The sequence below is a fragment of the Dromiciops gliroides genome, chromosome 1 (genome assembly GCF_019393635.1).
Source record: "Dromiciops gliroides isolate mDroGli1 chromosome 1, mDroGli1.pri, whole genome shotgun sequence".
Lineage (NCBI taxonomy): Eukaryota > Metazoa > Chordata > Mammalia > Microbiotheria > Microbiotheriidae > Dromiciops > Dromiciops gliroides.
The window spans coordinates 5113485-5136375 of record NC_057861.1 but is presented as its reverse complement, the minus strand read 5'-3'; the positions used below and the strand labels follow the sequence as shown (position 1 = coordinate 5136375).

Sequence of the window (22891 nt, the reverse complement as noted above, 5' to 3'; positions counted from 1 at the left end):
GGCTGAAGAAGAAAGCTGGGATCTTCTTGAACTAACCCTCTGGTATCTTAATAAAGACCTGAAGTATTTTTGCAGAAAATATGCCTAATACTACATAAAAGTAACATAAAACATGGAGTCTTTTCAACTGCAGTGTTGCCAAAATCGGGCAGCTCTGCTCTATAATCTCAGAATAATTGAGGAGGAGGACGTCAGGCATTCTTTTGTACTTACTTTACCCCAAGAGCAAATCCTTGAATAACTTCCCCCGCGTTGGGGCCGATGAAATGAAGACCAAGAATCTGCTGATCTCTCTCGCGCAAGCACACCATCTGAAAACAAGATGCAGCTGCATCTTCTAGGGAGGGTGCGGCCGGCCCACCCACCCGTCGTCACTGACACACCAAGGTTCTGTCCTTTCATGCCCACGAACTCCGGGGAGCGTGGCCTGGCCCAGCTGGGGCGCGTGGAGAAGTGGAGGGAATTGATCCTATGGGGCTGGGGAGGAAGCTGGGCAGAGCCGGACACACTCTCAAGGGCGAGCAGGGGGGAGGGTCAGGGCTAAGCTGAGAGAAGCCCCCTTCCTGATGATTTTATACCAAATTCATCATTGGCTTGGCTCGACCCAAACCCAAGCCCGGCCCCTGCTCTTGGCTACCCTCGGCACTGTAAGTGATGCACAAGGACCAGGCAAAAGCAGCAGGGAGCGTGCCTCCGCTAGAGTCTAGAACCAACGCTGGCTGCTAGATCCTCTCTGAGGATAAAACCTGTGAATTATGGATGACATGGTCAGCTTGGATTGCCTCACGGACTAGCCGCCTCTCGAGGTACCCACAGATGGTGTTTGAGGGGGTGGAGGGTTAGCCCTGGAAGGGGCTTGGGAGGTCAGCCAGTCTGATGGCCTTGTTTTATAGATGAGGACACTGAGGGTCCAGGTGGTCAGATGACTCACAAGATCACCCGGAGCTGCTAAGAGGCCACTTGAGTCGTCGGCCCCCAAGCCATGTGGCTTTTGAAGCTGTGGTCACTTTCCAAGGAGACCAGGGCACGTCCTAAAGGGACGCCCCAGCCTCCCAGGCAGTTGTCCCAGGCTGGACAACATCCCTGTGGTTAGTGGGGACAGAAACTAGAGTCCGAGGCCCCGGACTCACGGTGTTCTGGCTCTGCCACTTTTTGCCCATGATGCCACAGGCACTGGGCTCCTTTGCCTCGCTGGGCCCATCTGCTCCTCTGACCGAGAAGGCCACATCATGCTCTTCCAGATGGGGCCCTAGACCCATGTAGACATAAGGGGAGCAGACTGTGGGGAGCAAGTTCTCAGGCCTCAACTTTTTTTTTTTTTTTTTGTGGGGCAACGGGGGTTAAGTGACTTGCCCAGGGTCACACAGCTAGTAAGGGTCAAGTGTCTGGGGCCAGATTTGAACTTAGGTCTTCCTGAATCCAGGGCCGGTGCTTTATCCACTGCACCACCTAGCTGCTCCCTGAGGTCTCAACTTCTGCCCACACTTCTGCTCAATGCTTTCCTGCCAGGCTACCCTGACCTGAAGGCCAAGTTCAGGAATGCTCCAAGAAAACCCAGTCTGTTCTCTCTCTGTGGAACTTGGGGGCACACCTGCTAAGGCTGGGTCTGGAAATCCAGGCATCTAGGGGAGAGACCATGGTCAATGGCTGAGGCTCAGCGAAACCTTCAGGAGGCTGCATCTCCCTCCCCACAACCCAAGGAAAGTGCCAGCCTGGCGCTGCCCAGAGCCAAAGAGGGGCTCGAGCCACAGCTCCGCGCTCTCTGAGAGGCCATGTCCAGCCCCATGGCTTCCTTCAGGGGAATGTTGGCAGAGCGTGGAGGATCCTGGTGCTCGGGCACCTGGCTGGCACTGGAAAGTTGAATGGTTAGTGTGCTGGAGGCAGAAGCCCTGCCCCCTGCTAGCTGTGTGTCCCTGGGTAAGTCACTGCTTCTCTAGCCTGGGGCTCCTGGCCAAACAGGACCACTGCCCTACACGCCTCACAGGACTGTTGGGAGGGATGCTGTCCACTGTGCTGATACTCACTTTGATGTAGCACTGCGAGGAGTCCCTTTCAGCCACCGTGAATTCCAAAGGCTTATAATACGCATGATACACCTGAAAAAAAGGTTATGGTTAAAGAATGCCAAGTGTGCCCCCTGTGCCCAATTAGTCATCCAGAAACTCGAGCTTCCAGGCGATGCCAGAGATGCCTGGTATGATCTAGGCATAGGAGGCCCCTTGGTCAATCCCAGGTCCTCCCAATGATGGGCCACAGGATCCCAGCCTCCACCCATGGTGGCCTCTACTGGCTCAAGGCAGGGTGGGTGCCCCTGGTCTCTTGCTAGAGGCACCCTCGGGTCTCAGATGTGGAAGGATCTCAATGGGCCATCTGGTCCAGCCCCTCGCCAGGCAGGGAGCTCACTACCTCTCCAGATGGCCCACTCCACTTCGGGACGCTTCTCATCATTAGGAAGGCGGTCATTGAGCCTAAACATTTTCCTTGCTGTGTCACCTTATTGTGCCCAGTTCTCTTCTCTGCGCCCAGATGGAACAAATCGAATTGCTCTTCCAAGCAACAGGCCTTCAGAAACTTGACAATGGCTTTCTTGCTGTCCCTGAGCTTTCTCTTCTCCTAGCCGAACCTCCCCAGCTTCTTCGTGGACTCCCAGCCCCTTTCCATCCTGGTTGTCCTTCTCCGTCTCTCCTCACTTATCCACGTCCTCTGTAAACTGCGTCACCCAGAAATGAACCTGGTGCTCCAGCTGGACCACACTGACAAAGGGATGGCTTTGTCCTGGTGCTGAGCATTCCAATCCCAAGCTGCCATCCTCTGCCTCACTCCCCACCACCTTCAGCCCTCTCCTCTGTGCTGGCTCTGCTTTCTTCCCTTCAAAGACCTGACTCCACAGCTGACCAACACAACCAGCAGGTACCTTCTGGCCTTAGCTCCTTGTCCTCCAATACCGGGTCGTCTCTGGGATGCCTCCATCACATCCAGCGGCCAGGGGAGCTCAGGAGGGGCCCGAGCTGAAGGTGGTATCAGGGAGGAAGGAGCCTTGGGAAAGGGCGGGAGTCATCTGCACAGCAGCGACGGTTGGCCCTGCGGGGGTCGATGAGATGAATGAGGGAGAGAACGGAGCGAAGGGGGGGCCAGGACAGCGCCCTGAGGGGCAGCCCAGGTGGGGGGGGTCAGGACAGCGCCCTGAGGGGCAGCCCAGGTCATGGGGGGAGGTGATGGGGCTCAGAGCGGCCTTCTCCGTCTGGCTCCAGCCTACTTTTCCAGCCAAGAGTCCAGACAGAGGACGTCCCATGCCGATGCCTACACAGGCCACGCCGACCGAGGCCACTCAGGGTGCTCCAAAGCTCGGTTCGCACCCTCCTCGTCCGTGGGCCTTCACAGCTATCTTCTACGTTGTCCGGCTTACGTCTGGGCTTCTCTACGGCTCCTGGAGGACAGGGGCTTCTCTCTGTGGCTCCAGCACCTCGGACAGCGCCCGCACCAGAGACAGGGATGAAAGGTCATGTGGTAAGCAGCAGGCAGGTAGTGTCTGTGTCAGTCACAGATGAAAGAAGCCGAGGGTCCTTGAGCTGCCCTTGGGACATTATTTGAAATGGATAAAACATCTTGGCAAGAGGAGGGAGGCGACCTGCTCGTCCAAGTTTTGTAAGTGTTGTGGGGTCCCTCTGAGTGACCCGTCGATGACAGCTCAGCAGGGATGATGCCAGGTGGACAGAGATGTGGGGGGCAGGGAGTGACTTTGGGGAGGCCCCATCCTAATGCACAGTGGCAGCCTTGGTGGGGCGAGGGACGGGCAGGGCGTTCCTAGGAAGGTCTCACACAGAAGCTGCATTGAGTCTTGGAGGGAAAAGGGGAGAGTGTAGGAAGTGGAGGTAAGGAGGAACTGAAAGTCAAGCAGGGGGCCAGGCACTGCAAAGGCTTGGAGGCGGGAGACGGGTGTTCCCTGTGAGGAACAGCAAGAACACCAGGATGGCTGCCCCAGGCATAGGTGGGAAGAGGAGCAAGAATGTTGGGAAGGTGGAACAGACACAGGCCAGAGAGAGAGGCTGGGGCAGGGAGGCCAACAAGGAGGCTACTGTGAGGGGCTGAGAGCAGCAAGAAGGACCTGCACCAGGTAGTGCCGGAGTGGGGAGGACAAAACATGGCTGTGGCTGCCCAGGCCCAGACTGGCCTTTTGTCTGACCATGAGCTGCTGGAGGACAGAGACGACATAGGCCTCACCCACATCTCCTCCAGTGCCCACCACGCATGCTCGTTAACTGTGCTGAACTTTAGGAGCCCAGTCAGTGCTTGCCCAAAGATCATCCCTGCCTGAAAAGAGCTGGTGGGCTCCTGGGGAGAGAGAAAATCCCATGAACACTGAGCAGGCACAAAGTGGCAGCTGGATGGGTACAAAGACTGGGGTCCAAGTGCTAGCTGGGTGACCCTGGGCAAGTCACTGAATCTCTGCCTGCCCGGGAATGACACCACCACCTACCTCACCAGGTTGTTGTGAGGATCAAATGAGACAATAATTGTAGGGTGCTCTGTACACCTCAAAGCACTCTATAAATGCTACCTGGTGGTATTATTGCTTATCACCAACACCATTATGAGCAGCAGCGGTGGCGGCAAGCAGCAAAGCACTGGGCACTGGTGATACAAGGACAGAATGAAACGCTGCCTGCCCTTGGGGGCTTACAATCTGCAGATCTTTTTGTCTGACTTTGCCTCCTCGGTCTTGTCAGGTTCTGAACCCAATTAGGTCCTTACATCTTCCCTATTAAATTTATCCTAAGAGGTTCTGCCCGTGGGAGCCAGCCATCTCTGCCTTTATCCGTCACCCACAAACACATCAGCAGCCATGGGGGGGCAACCACTCATTAGATATTTTAGACAGACTAGCGAGAATTTTAGCCCCTTACAGTGCTTCACCTGGAGAAGCACACGGATGGGCCCTTTCTCGGCATCGTGCCCTTACACACATACATGTTTGTAAAGGGAACCTACTTCGTGGAGGCAGCGATCGCTTTTTAAAAGGTTCTTTGCCATCTAGGAAGAGGCAGATGCCCGGACCGCAGCCCACGGCACTTCATGTCGTCATTCATCAAGTCCTGGATGGTGTGCGCTGGGCTGTCCTGCAGTCTCTGTCCCTTTGTCTTCTCCTGGGAGGTCCCATCAAGCACCCTGGGGGCAACACAGAGAATCCCCAGCAAGCTCGGGGATGCTGGGCACCATGGGGATCTGACATGGTCTGTCTCGCTGAAGCCAGGCTGGCCCTTGGGGCTCACCACTCTCCATCCCGCTGACAAGACGGCCGATTCTGTTGACCATCAAAGCCAAGCTCCTGGGTCCGTATCTGGGGTGAATTCTTTCCTTTTTGGGAAGTGTGTCATCTGCCCTCACTCGGTCCCATGGGGGCCCCCTCATTATCCATGGCTCTTCCTAAGCTTGCCCCCCATTACCTGTGTTATCATCTGTACACATCTTGCCCCCGCCCCCCATCTGAGTGTCCGGTGCCCCCCACCCCTGCTCTCTCGGGACGTCTCCCCCCCTTCTCTTCAGTAAGTCCCTTCCACACTGACCTCCTCTAGAACACCTAGGCCGTGGGACGCCACCAATCCTCTCTGAAATTTTCCCTCCCCAACTTGAGGGGGCACGCCACCCTGGGCCTCATTCCGTTCTCCTTGATCACAAATTCTTTCTGAACTTGATGATTCCTGGTAAGCCTGAGCAGCCGATGAGGGCTGGACATGAAGCCGTGGCTCCTGCCTGGCACGTGCATCCTTGGCCAAAGTGGTCAGCTGTCCATGTGGCCCCAAGCCGCAGCCAGCTCTTCACTCTTGGCAAGGAGTTGGCTCAGAACACGTGCATCTCTCGTCGTTCTTTCTGCCCTTTAAAGACAAGGTGACGCCCTGATGCCTCTTCCCCCAAGAGGGAGAGCTTCCCAAACAGACTCCTTGCTTCTTCCTCCACCCGAGGCCTCTTCTGCTGCCTCCTGGGCACACGGTGGGAACTTGGGGCTTTCCAAGGCCATGGCATAAGAACACAAGCACCGGTGGGTCCTGCTGGGCTGGCAAAGCTCCCAGGACCAGCTGGGGGAGGGCCAGGCGGGTGTCTGTCATCCGAGGGCTGGCCTTGCTGAGTCTGCCCGGGGGTGATGAGTGTGGTCCCTGGCAGCTCGAGCAGCTCCCGTTGGGCTGGCAGAGGGGGGGTTCCCGGAGAAAACTGGGCTGTGTGGAAAGGCCAGCGTGCTTGCACACTCGACAGGCACTGCCTGGTACAGCCTTAGCGGCCTGGCTGGCCCCAGGTGCTTGGCCAGTTTGGGAAGAACCACCCAGCCCCTCCCACCCTTCAGTGCTGTCATGGACTGGGGGCATCCCTGAAAGCTCGGGCACTGTGCAGGGGCCCAGCCATTGCCCTGGCTCATGGGTACCAGGCTGCCACCAAAGGCAGCAGCCGGTGTCAGAGACGGACAGTGCCTGCTTCTGGAGAGAGCACTGACCTGTCCATGTCAGCTGGGCCCAGGACAACCAAGTTATGGGAGAAGCTCTTGTCTGTAAGGGCCTGAGCTGAGGGTTGGTGTTTGTGTGTGTGTGTGAATGAGAGAGAGAGAGAGAGAGACAGAGAGATAGAGACAGAGACAGAAGGAGACAGACAGAGAGAGAGATGGAGACAGGGGGAGATATGGTCACTGCCACAGAAGAGCTCATGGCCCAGCAGGACCACTGATCAGTGCCCCAGACCAGAAGATCCTTGCTGTCCTCCTCCCCACCTGGGCCTTCCCTCCTGTGTCCTCAGAACCTCTTGGGGTGGGTGGATGCAGGGACCACAGATTAGCATAGTGGATAGAGCTCTGGGTCAGGAAGACCTGAATTCGAATCCTGTCTCAGACATTCACTGGGTATGAGCTGGCTTCAATGGCCTCAGAGGTTCTCTCCAGCTCTGGATCTGGGATCCGGCCTTGGGAGCTGTCTCATCCGATGCCCCCATTCTGCATGAAGACTCCCCAGCAGATATAATGAGGCGGTTAAGAAGAGGCTGGGAAAGGAGGCTCGGAGCCACCCGGGCAATGGAGGGAGCGCTTCCAGGCCTGGAAGGAACTTCTGGGTTGCAAAGGGGAAGCACAAAAGCAAGCGTTGCCCCTGCAGCTGCAGACTCTTGGGGCCCTGCTAGATAGCCACGCCGCCCCCTGCCGCTTCCTCCATTTCCATCCTCGGGAAGCCCCCAGAAAGCTGGGCCTGGGGCTCTGCTGGAGAGGAGGAGGGGGCGCAGGCCGCCCACATTTACGGTGCGGGTGTAGACCCTTCTGAGGCCCGCCAGGGTAACAAATGAGCCGGCCTCTCACATGTGCTGTGCAGCTATTAGCAATTAATTGAGCTTCAGAGAACATGGGTCTGACTCAAACAGTGCGGAAAGAAAAACAAACAAAGCCTGTCTGGCCGCTCCCCATCATGGAACACGAATCAACAGCCCCAAATGTGGCCCGATACGCTCGGCACGATCAAAGCGGATCAGCAAAGCAGCCCCCAGGGAGCCCCAGCTGTCAGGACTGTGACACATTAATGGGGGGGAGTAAAAGGGGGCCCGAGAGGTGAGCAAGTCCATGGAGCGGACGATGCCAGGGCTCGGTGTGGCCCAGAAGCCCCGGCAGTCTCCTTTCCAAGCCCGCTGCCAGATGGCCAGGGGCTGTGGGGCGGTGCCAGCCGCCCCTGGGCTGGTCAGAGCCAGCATCTGCCCCTGGCCTCCTCCTCAGATGCCCAGGGGTACCCCGCAATTGGGAGAAACAGATGGGAAGAAGCCCAGCGCCTGCTAAGGGGCCTCTGAGGTCTTTGACAAGAGAGTGAGGGGTGCTTTGGAGATGCCAGGGAAGGCACAGTCCCCCGGATCCAGCGAGGCTATGCACCGGGGCCCAGTCCTGGGCGGAGGGCCTCAAAGGTCACATGAGGGCAGCAAGCCCCCCCCCCCCCCCACTGTGGCGATCCTGAAGACCCAGGCTAGAGAGGCAGCCTGCAGACCGACCCCAGCAGGCCGCGCCAAGGGTCCCTATCCGTTGGCAGCAGTTAAGAACAGAGCGTCGTCAGTCCTGATTTCAGCGGTCTGGACCACATGGAACTTTGGGGATGAGCTCAGCTCTCTGGACTTTATGACTCCAGATTTTTTCATGCAGTGGCTAAGGGAGCCAATGGGGCATGCTCCACCCAAGTGGACTGGTGGGGGAAGCCGAGGGCCCCGTGCGAAGACCTGGGTTCCAATCCTAGCTCAGCTACATATGACCAGAGGGATCTCTCAGGGCCTCAGTCTTTCTCTGGAAAATGGGGAGAATGGGGCTAGATTCTTTCTAAGGTCCCTTCTACTTCAAAGTCTCATGGTCATCTACCAAGGGAGGAGGGGATGGAGGGATTTGTGGGTGTGGCTTTTGAAGGGAGAAATCTTGGCTTTTTGTCCTGAAAGTCCTTGGCCAGAAATAGAAGGGGAATGTGAGACTCCTCACATGAGCTGATAATGAAATTGGGAAGGCCTATGGGCAGATGGGGCTCCAGGAGTCCTGAGCCAACCCCCCCCCAACATTCAATAGTGTGTAAGTGACTCAGTAGTGCTCAGTGTAAAGCCTAACACTTGGGCACTTCCCAAGACAAGACTGTGGAGGCAGGGTGAAAAAGATAAGGAGGTCTTGGTGCAATGCAAGCCAAATGAGTCACCAGGGGGATCCAACTGTTCTGAAGCAGGCGCTGAGCCTACCGCCAGGGCAGGAAAAGCCCATTGCCTTGTGCACTCGGAGTCAGAGCCCCACGGGGGGGGGGGGGCTGGGAGGGCCACCAGGATGCCAAGGGGCCTGAAACTCCTTCTCTGAGACTGGCTGAAGAAACCGGGGATATATTGGTCCAGAGAGAAGACTTAGGGGGATACAAGGGCCGGGTTCGAGTATCTGTGGGGTTGTCATGGAAAAAAGGGAGCAGACCTTCTGTTTGGTCCCAGGGCAGAACAGGGAACAATGAGGAGAGCTGCAGAGAGACAAATCTGGCCTGGGCCTTAGGAAAGATGTGCTTGTGATGGCGAGGTCTCCAGAAGGAGATGGGCGGCCTTGGGAGAAGAGAGATCCCTGACCAAGGGAGAGAGTGAGGTCCCCGGTCTTGGGATACAGGGAGATCCTGGCCTCGGGCGTCTATAGACTGGAGAAAAAGGTCTCTGTTGGAAAGGGCAAGGCCGGGTCATCTGAACTAACTGAGGCAGGTCTCAAGACGGAAGCAGAAGGCTTGACCGCTGACATGGCAGACAGAACAAAGTGGGTGAGCGAGGAGAGTGACAATGGAAAGGGGGCTTCTGTACCACCGGCACCGCAGCCAAGGGTAGAATAGGGTAGGAGGCCCACGGCAGGAGGGCAGCCTGAGAAAGGCAGGGGGAGAATCCAGGGATGAGGAAGGGAAGGGGCAAGGAGCCCCACAGAGAAGGGGATGTGCAGGCAGCCCCCACTGCATAAGAAGCCCTTGGGGACCTCAGGAACTCAAGGACACGAGGCACCTGGGCCAGGTTTGAAGTCCCCTCTCTGAAGAGGCCCCTCCCAGCCTTGTTCTCTGGCCACTGCAGAGCTGTTCTGGGCAGGCATCATGGGGCCCAGGGAGGGCAGCCACACCCCCAGGGGTCCCTCAGGGAGGAGGAGAGACGCTTGTCACTCAAAGGAGGATGCAATCAGACACCTGGAAGGCATCTGACCTTGTGACAGCTGACTCACAGACACCAAAGCGCACTTTCACATACGCATGTGACCGACCAGGTGGGCCCCCTGCCCCATGTCCATGCTGGGCACCAGGAGGGCAGCTCTGCCAGGGCCCTGCTGGGAGAGGAGCTTCTAACACATGGTGCCCTTGAGTGCACCTCTGAGAAGAATGGCTGACCTCAGACCACAGGCCCTCAGGGGGCTGAGCCACACCCAAGCCTGGCATCCACGCTCCAATCAGGGTGCAAGAAGGCAGGGCACTGGCACTGTGGGGCTGTGCCAAGCCCAGGCTCAGTCAAAGGCTTCTCCGGTCTCCATCTCTGGGATAAGTGGGGTCTGTGTTCGTCTGCCGATCGCCCAGAATTCCAGGACGGGCTGTGGCTCTCAAATCCCAGAGAAGAAAGAAGAGCTATAGCCTCACCAGCCTGGCACCGCCCCAGAGGGGGTGGGGAATTGGCTTCATCTTCATGTTGTGTGACCCCCACCCTTCTCACGGCTCCAAAGGAGGACCAGTACCGGGGTGACTGGCAGCATCTCAGGACACGCCAAGCGCCCTAGAAATCTGCCATTTTGGACTGGCCGTGATGACTCTGCCAGAGGCGGCTTGAGTCTGACCATTCCACAAGGCCGCAGATGAAAAGCACTGGCTGCTCCCGTTTCTAGGCCACTGAACCCCACAACCACATAAGAGCCACGTGTCAATGGCCTTTGTCTCAGGGCAAAGGGTTTCTCTGAGTCAGATGAAAAAGCCACCTCGGCCCCATCATCATCTGAGCTTCCAGTGACCCACGTCGCTGCCCGGAGCTCCCCATTATCCTGCTGCCGTCCTGGCGTGGGAGCAGATGCCACCCTCCACATCAGGCCACGGCAGGGGAATCACCCACCAGCCTGGGCCCGCGTCAGTCCCTCCCCTTCCCCCGTTGTGCTGCCCCATATGTACCTCGAGGTTTTCTTGGCCATAGCGCTTCTCGGCCTCTTCCTCTGACAACCCCACAGAACCATATTCTAGGGGGGTGAAGACTGTCGTGGGCACCTGAAGGGGTAACAAAGGCAACCGTTACGCTTGGCCAAGGAAGAGCAGATGTGGCAGGCAAGTGTCCAGCATCATCACACCCAGACAGACACAGGCACTCACACACAGAGACACACACTCATGCACGCAGAGACTCACCCACATTCACACACACACAGACACGGACACAGACACAGAGAGACCCACGTCTCTAGGACAACCTCAGATACCCGACTTGCCTCTCTGTCAGAACAGGGATGACTCACATTGTCGTAGTCCATGAGTTCTGTGGACTGGGAGAACAAGCGGCGGGCCAGCAGCTTCCCTGCCAGGATGGCGGTGGGTGTCAGCTCAGGACGTCCCTGGACAAAAGCTCACAGTTAATTGCAGCTGGGAACTGCATGGACCCAACTCCACCCCACCCCCCCATCCCCGTGGAGCTTTGGGGTGATCCCCCCTTCACCTCTCCTTTCCCCGGGGCTCAGCTCCTTTGCCCGGTTCACGGGCAGCCATTGCCTGGTGGCATCCTGGGGGTGATGGGCCAAGACTCCCTTTTACGGCTTCTGGCCATGAGATCTCAGGAGGAGGAGAGACCATGGAAGGATGCGGGGTAGCCCAGGCTACCGAATGTCTCCAGAGATAACTTAGGTGAGAAGCAGTGTGAAAAAAGGCTGTTTTTGAGGATAAAACAATGGCTAGGCCACCTGACACGTGCTGCTGGGGAGAGCCCAGACAAGCTACTGAAGCTCTCTGTGGGGCCTTGGGCTACTGACGGGAAGCAAAAACTGGGGGCTGCCTCGCTGGACACTCCCTGAACTGTGGAGACCACAGCCGACCCCCTTCATTCCCTCCCCCAAAAAGAGGATCACTGAAGGAGGCTTGGGGGAACATGAGCAGGCAGGCCGAGCGAGGCCCAGGCCCGTGGGAAGGCGGCTTCTCCCTGCATGGCATCGGGCAGGGTCTGAGCAAAGGATCCAAGGACACTTATTTGAAAACTATTTCAGGCTTGAGACTCGCCCTCAGAAACCTCGGGGCTATGGGTTAACTCCAATGATTTTCCAATCTCTCTGGCTCTTCCCCACTTTTCCCTCCCTCTCCCCCTCTGTGCTCAGGGGAAGATCCCGAGATGAAATATTTGGCCAAGCTTAGGGCCTTGAGCTATCTGGCCAGGGCCACCTTCGGGTCCTCTGTGCCCCCACTCGGGAAGCCCACGGCCACTGGGCCAGCATTCAGCTTTTCTCCAGAACAGCAACCTGAAGCCACACTGCTGGGCCTGCATCCTTGTTACCCGTTTGGATCAGAACCAAGAAATGGCCTTTCCCTCCCAGGCCATGGCACGTTCCTCAGTCTCCGTCCTCCCCATCAAGTCTCTAGCTACCCCTGTGCCATTCCGCTCTGTGCAGACCACTGACCAGACGGGGCCTGCCAAGGGTTTTTTCTTCCACACGTTTGCCTGAAACACGGCTGCCAATCACTGGGGAAGCAGGAAATACAGATGTTGTTTTGGCATTCCAAAAATGAATGGGAGATCGGAAGGGCAGATAAAATGGTGAAAGCAATGCCTTGCATACCATGAAGCTTGACTAATGACTGAAACATCCATGTACACAGAGCACAAGATCTACTTAAACACGGCTTTCTGGTCCACCCTGGAGCCAAGCACAGATTCCCATTGGCACGAATAGCTTCGAAGGATCCTTCGGACATCGCCAGGGACTCCTCGGACAGGTCGGGCCCCTGGGCCCCTTGGCTCCTACCGGCCTCATCCTCAGAGCCCGTCTGAGTTCCAGGCTGATGCTGAGCCCACTGTGGGAGACTTGGATTGGAACGTTCTCCGATAAAGGGCAGGCGGGTATTGGGCTCCAGCTTCTCAGGCTCTCCAGAGGAAAGCCTGACCAATGGGCCAAGAACAATGGTGTTATCTGAGGGTGGAGTGCGGCCAGAACATACACAAGAGCCTCCCCTTAAATAATCAGGTCTTCTATCCCATTCACAAGAAGAGGATGTGCTCCTCGTGAGATAGCGCCCCACACAGCTGCACTGCCCCGATAATTAGGGGGTGGCTCCTTGGGAAGAGGGGGTACGGAATAACCACCTCTCCACATTTTTCATGAGGGAAGGGCAGGAGACTAAATCTCTTGATACAGTTTGTTTTGCTCCAGCAGTCGGCTCCCAGCAGGCTGACGCCCCAGCGGTCGCCGGCTTCGCCACCCTCCCCCTGCACCAGTTCACACAAGTCTTCCCTGTTTCTCTGAATCTTTCTCTTCCCCATTGCCCGCAGGAGAGCCGCGCTCCATTTAGTCTAGGCCACCCTGTCCAGGCAGACGTCAGATCTCTGGCCCTTAGTGCTCACCAGTAATGCTGCTGACAATGTGTGTGCCTGGCATTTGTGGCCTCTCCTTGGGAAATGACCACAGCTAACATCATGATGAGAGCAGCTGGAATCCCTGTGGTACCCCAGGGCCTATAAAGCACGTTACAAACTGGATCCTCACAACGCCTCTGGGAGGGGTTTATTGTGATCCCCATCTTCCAGGTGAGGTGAGGTAGACTGAGGCACAGTGACTTGTCCAGGGCCACATGGCTGCTAAGCGTCTGAGGCTAGACGTCTTACTGGAAGGGCTTCTACGATAGCTCTTGGCATGATTCAATATCAATCATTCAGACGCTTCTCCCTTTGATTGTCAGGCACCTTGGCCCACGGGTGAGCTGATCGCTCAAATGCCGGGCTTCACATCTCCTCTCATACGCCCCACGCCGGTCTGGAACAGGGAAAGCAGATTCTGAGCCAGTTCTTTTGTGCGGGAGGTGGATTTACTTTATTGTCCGCAGAGGAAAATGAATCAGCCTCCTTTGTAACTAACTGAATCCCTCCCAATCAGAGAGTCGTCTATCCTGTGATATCCATGGGTTGGCCCACTGGGCAGTGCCCTGGTGGGAAGATGGGAGAGGGAGGGTGGGCTCCCCACATCTAAGAAGCAGGCATTTCCTGCAGTCTCTTCCTCCACGCTTCTCCAGCCAGACCACGAGGCTGAGGCTGAGCCTTTGGGAAAGCCCACCAACAGCAGACCTCTTTCTACCCTGCCCCCACTTGGGGGGCGCTCTCACGGGATCAGTATCCAATCCTGGCCCATGTAGGAAGCTAAGGCCTGGAGGTATTTTCAAACTCAGCAGCTGTTGGATTAACCAAGAGTGAAGTCTTACATTCAACATAACTCACAAATACCCCATCTCCTGCAGGCCCTGGCGAGGCGTGACCGGCCTCTGTGGCAGCTCCTTCCTTCCTGATCTCCCCCACAGGGATGGGCCCCAGGGAGGAGGAATGGCATCCAAGCACTGTCTCCCCACCTTGGGATACTTCCCCTAAGCCAGGGGATGGAAACCCAGGGTCTGTGAGCATTCTGCCAACGGCCTCATCGGTCTCCTTTGTCGTGGTCTGTAGGTGTCTTCACCGTTCTGCCCCAAAGGTCTGTGAGACACAGAGGGCTAAGAGCCCTCACCCTAACTGGTCGGGATGCAGTGAGGGCTCTGACGGCGCTGCAAGAACAGCCTATCACTGCCGCCCTCTGCCTTCTCTGTCGGCCTCCTGGCTGCTTCCCTGGGGGCCCTGGGACTGTGCAGATCAGGGAAGAGAAAGGGGCCAAGGAGCACATGGGGACTCAGAGAAGGGGACGTGAAGGCTTCTCATATGGTGAGAGGAGTGGGGGGGACTGAATGGTTTTAAGGCTCATGGGATTGTGGGGTTCAGGACTGGGAGAGACCTTAGGGATGATGGGAGAGGACGCTGGGGCCCAGCGATGGGAACGGTCTTGGCCCAGGGCCTTTGAAAGGAAGTTTTAGAGGCAGAAGCCTTGCTCTTCCAAACCCTGGGCCCCTTCTTTCCAGGACAGCCAGGAAGGGGCCCAGACACCCCCATGAGGAGGAAGGGGCAGCCCGGAGGCCTTCTGCCTCTGGGGGTCCTCACCTACATCTTTCCCTAAGCCTTGCCCAGGGCACTTGCCCGAGGTGCTAGGGCCCCAACTAGGCGCTGGAGTGGTCTGTGAAGAGCAGAGCAGCACACCTTTCTAATGAATGAGGCAAAATCAGGTACCACAGAAATAAACAGAAGTCCCCCAAGAGGACTGGTACCAGAGGAATGAATCGGGGGTGGTGCAGACCAGTGGAGAGACCATGGCTTTGGGGTCTGACAGAGGGCCTGGGTTCGAATCCCACCACTGAGGCTTGTGAGATGCTGGGCAAGCACTTTAGCTCTCTGGGATGTGGTTTCCTCATCGGCCAGAGGTGGGGGTGGGGGTGGGGGGAGGTCTGGATCCCTTTCAGCTCTGAACACCCCTTCTTGGAGAGCAAATCTCCAAACAAGCCCGGGTGGGAGCACGGGAGGGTCCCCAGAGGCCACCAGTCCAGCCTCTTCCCTGTACAGAGGAGCTAAGGCCCAGGCGGGAGGGGCCCCTTGCCCGCTGCCCAGGCCAGAGCCAGCATCTTCCCCTGGCCCACGATGCCTCCCTGAAGATAATATGCTGTGCTGCTGCCTTTGTTGCTGTTGTCTGTCCTTCGTTCTCAAAGAGGACGCCATGACCTGCAGTGACTTGGACTGAAGTAAGTGAGGCAGGGCTGGGCAAGGTCACCAGCCTCTCTCTCCTCCAGAGCCATCGGGGTCCAGGGGCAGGAGAGACATCAGGACGACTGCAGATGGCCCCGGATGTTTAAGGCAATAGGGGTTAAGTGACTTGCCCAAGGTCACACAGCTAGTAAGTGTCTGAGGTCAAATTTGAACTCAGGTCCTCCAGCTTTGGGACCAGTACTCTATGCACGGCACCCCCAGCTGCCCCAATGTTGTACCACACAGCTGAAGCACTCTGGTCCAAGTCAATCGGCCCCCAGGTCCGGCAGAGCTGGCCCCAGCCAAAGCTCCCAAGGCTCCTCCCCAGTGGGTCAGGAAAATGGTCCTTCCCACACCAAAGTTAAACACTGCATCTCAAAAGCTCATCCAGCATGAATCAGACACTGATGGGCACCCGGCCTTCCCCAAAGCCCCAGCCAGACCTGCCTGAGGGCAACAAGCAGTGTGTTTTGGCCATGATCACTGGGGCTTCTCTGTCAAAAGCTCCATGCACATGATCCTCTTAGGTGCTGCTCGGGAGGGGGCTCCCTGGAGCCCAGCTCTCGGACGAGAGCCCTAACGACAAGAGGCAGCTAACAAGGGCTCTGTCCAGCTGGGTCTGCTGCTGGGGCAAACCCAGTGTGTTCAGTGATATGTCTTGTTCAGGCCACACTCCCAGCAACCAGGCACACACCTAGGCCCACACAGTAATGAGGGGGTCTGTATCCTCGGCAACCTCTACAGGGAGCTCGTGGGGAGTGCTGGGCCCTGGTTCAAGCCAGGACTCACCAGCTGGTGTGAATGACAGTAGGTTACTGCCCCTCTCTGGGCTCAGTTTTGTTATCTGCAAAATGGGCAGAATAACATTTTCCCTACCTTACTTACACAGTTATTACGAGACAAGTGGCTGTCGGGTGTCATCAAAATGGAGGCTTTGGATGTTACTATAACAACTCTGGGAGAGAGGAGAAAGAGCTCTGGGCTCAGCCACACAAGGTGGGGTTTCCAATCCTGCTCTGTTACTTATGAGCTCTGGGACCTTGGGCAGGGGCTGCACTGGGCCTTAGTGTCCAAGGAAGAAGCCGAGCTAGTGGGCCTCTCCAGCTTTTCCACCCGTGAAGTATTCAGAGAACCCAGGAAGGAAGGAGGGAGGGAGGGAGGGAAGAGAGAGAAAGGGAGGAAGGATGAGGAAGGGAGGGAATAAAAAAGCATTTACTAAGGACCTACTATGCGCCAGGCAATGTGCTGCGGGCTTTGACAATACTTGGAGAATTGGCGGCACACTCAGGATAAGCCCTGGTCTAAGAGGGACAACTCTAACTCTTCAGTCTGCTTATTGTCAAGATCGTCCTACTCGGAGTTTTTATTTAAGCCTCTCTCTGACTTCAGGGTGAGGAACAGCGACTGCCCCAACCTCCGGTCCGGTCTGAATGAGACAAAGAGGGCAGCCTATACCAAGCAGGGGCTGCTGGGAGTGCGGAGCCAAGGCTGGGCTGGCTTCCGCACGCGGGCCCATGGCTCCTGGGGAGGGCATACCTCTGTTATGTCCCCGATGGCATAAATGTGGGCTACCGAAGTGGCTTCGCTGGCATTGACCATGATCTTCTGGGAGCCCGGGTGAAGCTTCACTCCGACCTTCTCCAAATTCAAACTTCTGGTTTCTGGTACGCGACCTTAGGGAAGCAAAGAGAGGCCTCAGAAGTCTTTAGCAGTTTTGATCTCCCTACGCCCACCCTCTATCACAAGTTTGTAAATCCTCGACACGACGCCATGGACTGATTAAAAACAAATCCAGAATGTCTGTTTGGAAGTGGTAAAACATGGAATTAAAGGGGTGGACAGAGGGATTTTCTGCTGGTGTGATTATGGTGCTGGAGCCCCACAGCCCGGTCCCCACCCCACGGGCAGCTGCCCCACAAGATGCTGAGGCCTCTTTCCACAGGGGCTGCCTCTTCCATCTGGTGGGGCTTCTCGGGGCCTCCGGGGTGGGGGTCCTCTGGGTTTTAGAAAGAGGGCCAGTTTGCTGAGCTTTTAGAGTTGGGGAGGCGGTCAGCGGTACATGTGTTTGTGTTCACTCATTTCAGTTGTGTCTGTCTCTCCATGATCCCACAGGGGGTTTTTTAGGCAGAGACACTGGACAGGTTTGCCATTTCCTTCTCCAGCTCATTTTACAGAGGAAGAAACTGAAGGCAAACTGGGTGAAGTGACTTGTCCAGGGTCACACAGCTAGTCAGTGTCTGAGGCCGGATTTGAGCTCAGGGAGCTGAATCTTCCTGGTTGCAAGCTCGGTGCTCTGTCCACCTAGGTGCTACGCCACCTGGTGGTATTAGAAGTGACGGTAAATCTGCTCGTCTAAAACTAAAAAAAGACTTGGGCCACAAGGGCCGAATAAAGGCAACAGACAATGCAACGAGCATTTACTGAGCACCAACTGTGTGCCAGGTGCTGTGAGATGCCCTGGTGATGGAGGAACAGACAAGACTCTGGAAAGCGCAGGCCTCCTTTGGGCTCCTCACTCACATACAACGGCCCCCTTTGCTGTATCCCTAACACCTCACACACGGCTTGGCGCACGGCAAACGCTAGCTCACTGACCTAGCGAGCTTACGGTGCACAAAGGGCATCCCCAATGTAACCCTCTGGGCAGCTGCTGTTCCCCGCATTTTATGGATGAGGAAGCCGAGGTGGGGATCAGCTGCCTTGTCCAGGGTCGTGATGCTAGGAAGACTGTAAGGCAGGATTTGAACCCAGGTCCTCCTGGCTCTATCTACCCAACCATCCTGCTGTCCCAAGATCCTTGTTGGTCAAAGGAGGGGCTCCTCACAGATCGTTTGCGGCAGATTCAAAGGTCAGATTTCCTCTTCTTTGGCCAGTGTGCACCTCGCCTCAAATGAAGATGCTTGTCAGTGTTCCCAGGGAACAAGCATGGAAGCATGGGAAATGCTTGGGGAGACGTGACTCAGGGGAGCCCGGCAGCCACTGGCTTGTCCGCTGCACGGTGTCAGGGAGACGGCTCTTAAATCTGCAGGAATGTTTACCACCTACTTAAAAGGCTCTGGACAAAGCTGTCGACTCTACCTGCTTCTGAAGCCTCTTTCCCTGTGAATCTGCCCAGGGAGAACACCCAGGAAGGCAGAGCTGAAAGAGACCGGAGAAATCACCGAGTCCAACCCTGTCATTGTAGACATGAGGAAGTGACTTGCCCAAGGTCACGCAGGCTCCACAGTCAGCATTCTCTGCACTGTATGTCTGTAAGGCATAGAAGAAAGGCCTAATGTGTAAAAGAAAGTTCCAACTCATGGGTGTGAGTCCTGGCTCTGGCCCTCAGAGGCAGAAGGCTGGTCTGAAGGTGAGTCCTCTGGGTTCCTGTCACAGATCACGACAGCAGATGGCCAGGAACCTGTGCTGACGTCCTCCCCCAGGGCCTCCTCCTGAAGTCGAAGGGACCCCGGGCTGTTGTGAGCTCCGGCTGGTGCTCCTGAGCCCGGGGATGTCAATCAGTCACGCTCGATGATGAGCCAGGGGCTCATCCCCAGAGAGGAATCTCCCAGTGATTAGGTTTTTGGGGACATTGACACATGAAGACCACAAAGAAGTGGCTTTCATCTTTGGCTTCCAAGTGTGTGACCTTGGTCAAGTCACTTTACTTCCCGGGTCCTCAGTCTCCTCCTTCATTTATGCAATCAGTCAGCAAGCATCAATTAAGCACTTACTACTGCAGGGCAAGCGCTAAACTGCTGGGAACACACATACAAGTCTCTGTCCTCAAGATGCTTACATTCTAGCAGTGAAAGACGACACAGAGAAGGAAGCTAAGGGAAGGGGTGGGGGGAAACAAAGGCTCCCAGCCAGGAACAGAAGGAATTGAAGAAGTCAAAGCACAAGCCTGCTTCTGGCAGGGGCACTGGTTCTGGCGGCGGCAAAGGTCGCAGGGACTGGCTGAGCAGATGCTGGTCCGGCATGTCCTGAATGCTCCGTGCTATGAGAAATGAGGAACCTGGGAATGGCCGCATGAGCCGTGCAGCGAGCAGAGCCCGGGAAGCGAGGATAGCACAGCACAGACCGAGGCCTGGGAAGGCGTCAGAGCGCCGATCCACACCCAGCCCCAAGCTGGAGGGAGCCGCTGCTACCGCCCCGTGGCAGAGCTGATGGGCACAGCCCGAGGGTGGAGACTGAGTCACACACTTTTTTCCCAATGTGGGAATCTATCTTGCTGGACTCTCCATGTTTGTTATGATGCATAGTTTTCCTTCTTTCCCCATGGGAGGAGATGGAGAAAAAATAGATTTTTATTAATTCTAAAAAACTCCATTTCTACATCAGAGACCAGAGCAAGGGAGTGACTAGAGAGTGACAAAAGACCAGGAGAAAAGTGGGCCCCAGCACCTGGCCTCTATTCTCCCAGTATGGAACGGTATCTGCTAAGGAGAGTGGCTCAGCCTGACCTAAGAAGCGTGGGGAGAAAGATTGAAACAACAGCTGTGGGGAGTCCCTGGCGGCACAGTGTTGGTCTACACCCATTTAAGTTGTCCAAGTGCCAGAAAAAACGGAGATTCGGGTAAATTCGACAGATCCAGGACCAGCAGAGGCCTTAAGACCAGACCTGGTAATCCGGGACAGTTAAGAAGCCCTCCGATCCGAGACATCCCAAACCCTTTGAAAAGAGACACTTGGCCTTCCCAACCGCCAGGGCCGCCGGCGTCAGCATTGAGTTCAGCCGAAGCTGTGGGGCACCCGGCGGATGCTCTGTGAGGGGGGCCGCCCCAGGATCCAGCTATCATATTATCAAAGGAAAAGTCCGTCTGAGCTGTGCTCCCCTCGTGAGCAAACTGACAATGTGGCCTCCGACAGATGGAGCAGGCCCCAGACACGGCCGGCCCATCGGTGCTGGGAGTGAGCCGCTGAAGACGATGGGGGAGCGACTCTCCTCGGTGACTCACATACAAGGTATTATACAAGGTATAACTCAATTGTACATAGGTTTGATGCTGCTCTTTGAATGTTTCCGAGTTATTTGATTATCGATCCCTGTAAAACATAACTTGTGATCCAAACTCCATGTAAATCTGTTGAATTAAGTCAGAGGGCTCAGCTGAGCCTGGGTAACATCAATCCGTGGTAGCTCAGACCAGTGATTGTCTAACTTCCTCCAGAGATATGAAGAATGGCATGGGCAGAGAGGTGGTACAGTAGATAGAGCCTTGGGCCTGGAGTCAGGAAGACCTGAATTCAAATCCAGCCTCAGACAATAGCTGTGTGAACTTGAGCAAGTCACTTCACCCTGTTTGCCTCAGTTTCTTCATCTATCAAGTGACCTGGAGAAGGCAATGGCAAACCACTCCAGTATTTCTGTCAGGAAAACCCCAAATGTGGTCACAGAGAGTCAGACATGACTGAAAATGACTGAAAAATAGAGGGCGGTGGGAAGGATGCTGGATTCTGGAGTCAGAAGATCTGAGGTCACACACCGCCTCTGACAGGCCCTGCCAAATCGGTTCCCTTGGCCTCATCTCCTCCTCTGAAAAACAAGGGAGGGGCTTGGACAGATGGCCTCTGCAGGGGGTCTCTGACCCGCACTACTGGGCACACACTCGCCTCCTCTCTGCTGATTCCCCCCTCATCTCGTCTCTAGCTTGTGTGGCCACAGCTCTTTGCGGGCTGTCTGCCCCAGTACACCGTGAGCTCCTTGACAGCAAGGACGGTCTTTGGCCTTCCATGTGGTTCTTGCCCTTAGCAGGACGCCTGGCACAGGGAAAATGCTGACTGACCAAGTATATAAAGGGGAGGTATTTCTTGACTTTTTGTATTATCAGAGACCCTGCAATCAGACGCACACAAGAGCTGGGGGGAGGGGTCCTCAGGTGCTTGGTAAATCCCTCTTGATTAACAGGAAAACAAAGCCGGACTAAGTTTAACAGCAATGTTTTCATCCTGAAACTGAAATTATTATCTATATTTCAGTACTCAAAGGGGGAAAAGCGTGAGGAAAACAGAGGCCTTTGATGTTAGGGAAACAGAACTAACAAAAAGAGAAGCAGGTTCTCCCAGAAAGGCCTCTTCTGGCTAAACAAGGGGGCAGCCTGGGAGTCTGGAGGGCAGGGTTTGAAGCACTTGTGTCAATGACCACAGGTTCGATACTTCCCCAGCGTGGGCCTCAGTTTCCTCTTTGTTAAGTGAGGGTGGGCCGGCACGCACTCCCAGGTGCCAGGGCCCTCCTCCAGCATCAGCACCACGCTGGCTCCAAGTGTCTCTTCCTCTGGGATTCCTGACGGAAACTGTCGGCACTCATCCATCTGTCGGCCGGCCCTTGGGGCCCCTCTACAGGCACAACAACAATAATAAGCCTCTGGGACCTTATCTTGCCTTGAATGTGAAACAACTTCCGCCTGTTGTATTTCTTTGTGTACCAAGAGCAAAGCCTGGATATTCTGCAAACAGACAGTTAATGGGTTTTCTAGCTTCCTGTCTTCCTGCCTCAGTGCTGGCCAGAGAGAGCTTAGCACGCGAGGGTGCTCGGGAACCCCTGGGGCACCGCCCCCCCCAACACACCTCCAGCAGGTGAAGGGCTTCAGGTAGAGCGCTCTTGGCTGGCCAATGGGATCGCACGGTTACCTGCGCGGGACAGGTGTACCTTAATGCAGCCACAGTTAGGAGCTGTAGCTACAGAAAGAAGGGCCTGGCCCGATCTCTGACCATCCGTGATGCCCCTCCCTCTGCAGGGGCAGAATCTCCATCTAATACAATGGACTTAGCAGAGGACTGCCAGCACCGGCTTGTTCCACTGCCACTCACCCTCCATGCTGCAGCATTAATGCCACAGAACTGAGTCTGGGAGTGTCCGGCCTCTGATGCAGATAGGTGAAACAGAGAAAGAGAAAGCTCCCTCACCCTTAGCCCCGGCCAAGGTCACTCCTGCCTCCTCAGCTGGCCATGGGGAGAGGAGAACATCAGGGAGTGGGTGGCCCTAAGCACTGTGACATCATCAACTGCTTGTCTTTTGTTTTGTTTTGTTTTAGTGAGGCAATTGGGGTTAAGTGACTTGCCCAGGGTCACACAGCTAGTAAGTGTTAAGTGTCTGAGGCCGGATTTGAACTCAGGTACTCCTGACTCCAGGGCCAGTGCTTTATCCACTGCATCACCTAGCTGCCCCTATCAACTGCTTGTCAATCTCCATCAGGAAATGGTCTATCCCAACCATTGGTTAATTTGATTAAAAAAAAAGAAAGAAGAAAACCAAATCACCAGTATCAAAAATGAAAAGGGTGATTTCACCACCAATGAAGTGGAAATTAAAGCAATAATTAGGAACTATTTTGTCCAACTGTATGCCAATAAATTTGACAATCTAAATGAAATGGATAAATATTTACAAAAATACAAAACTGCCCAGGTTAACTAAAGAGGAAATAAAATCCTTAAATAAGTCCATATCAGAAAAAGAAATTGAACAAGCCATTAATGAACGCCCTAAGAAAAAGTCTCAGGGCCAGATGGGCTTACAAGTGGATTCTACCCAACATTTAAAGAACAATTAATTCCAATATTATTCAAATTATTTGGAAAAATAGGTGGAGTTCTACCA

General features: G+C 55.5%; 1 protein-coding gene across 13 annotated transcripts in view; it reads right to left on the bottom strand.

The window, feature by feature from the left end:
• The window catches only part of TXNRD2 (thioredoxin reductase 2), a 90826-nt gene that overhangs the window by 6715 nt on the left and 61220 nt on the right, over positions 1-22891 (bottom strand). For 12 of the 13 annotated variants that reach the window (XM_043987727.1, XM_043987668.1, XM_043987661.1 and 9 more), the window contains 5 exons: positions 16846-16982; positions 10976-11071; positions 10638-10730; positions 2025-2096; positions 214-311 (listed from right to left, as the gene is read on the bottom strand). In XM_043987727.1, coding sequence (XP_043843662.1) covers positions 214-311; positions 2025-2096; positions 10638-10730; positions 10976-11071; positions 16846-16982 — 496 coding nt within the window. Of the gene's footprint in view, positions 1-213; positions 312-2024; positions 2097-2933; positions 3082-10637; positions 10731-10975; positions 11072-16845; positions 16983-22891 lie in introns of those variants that run through there. The other variant, XM_043987749.1, reaches the window with a different exon arrangement.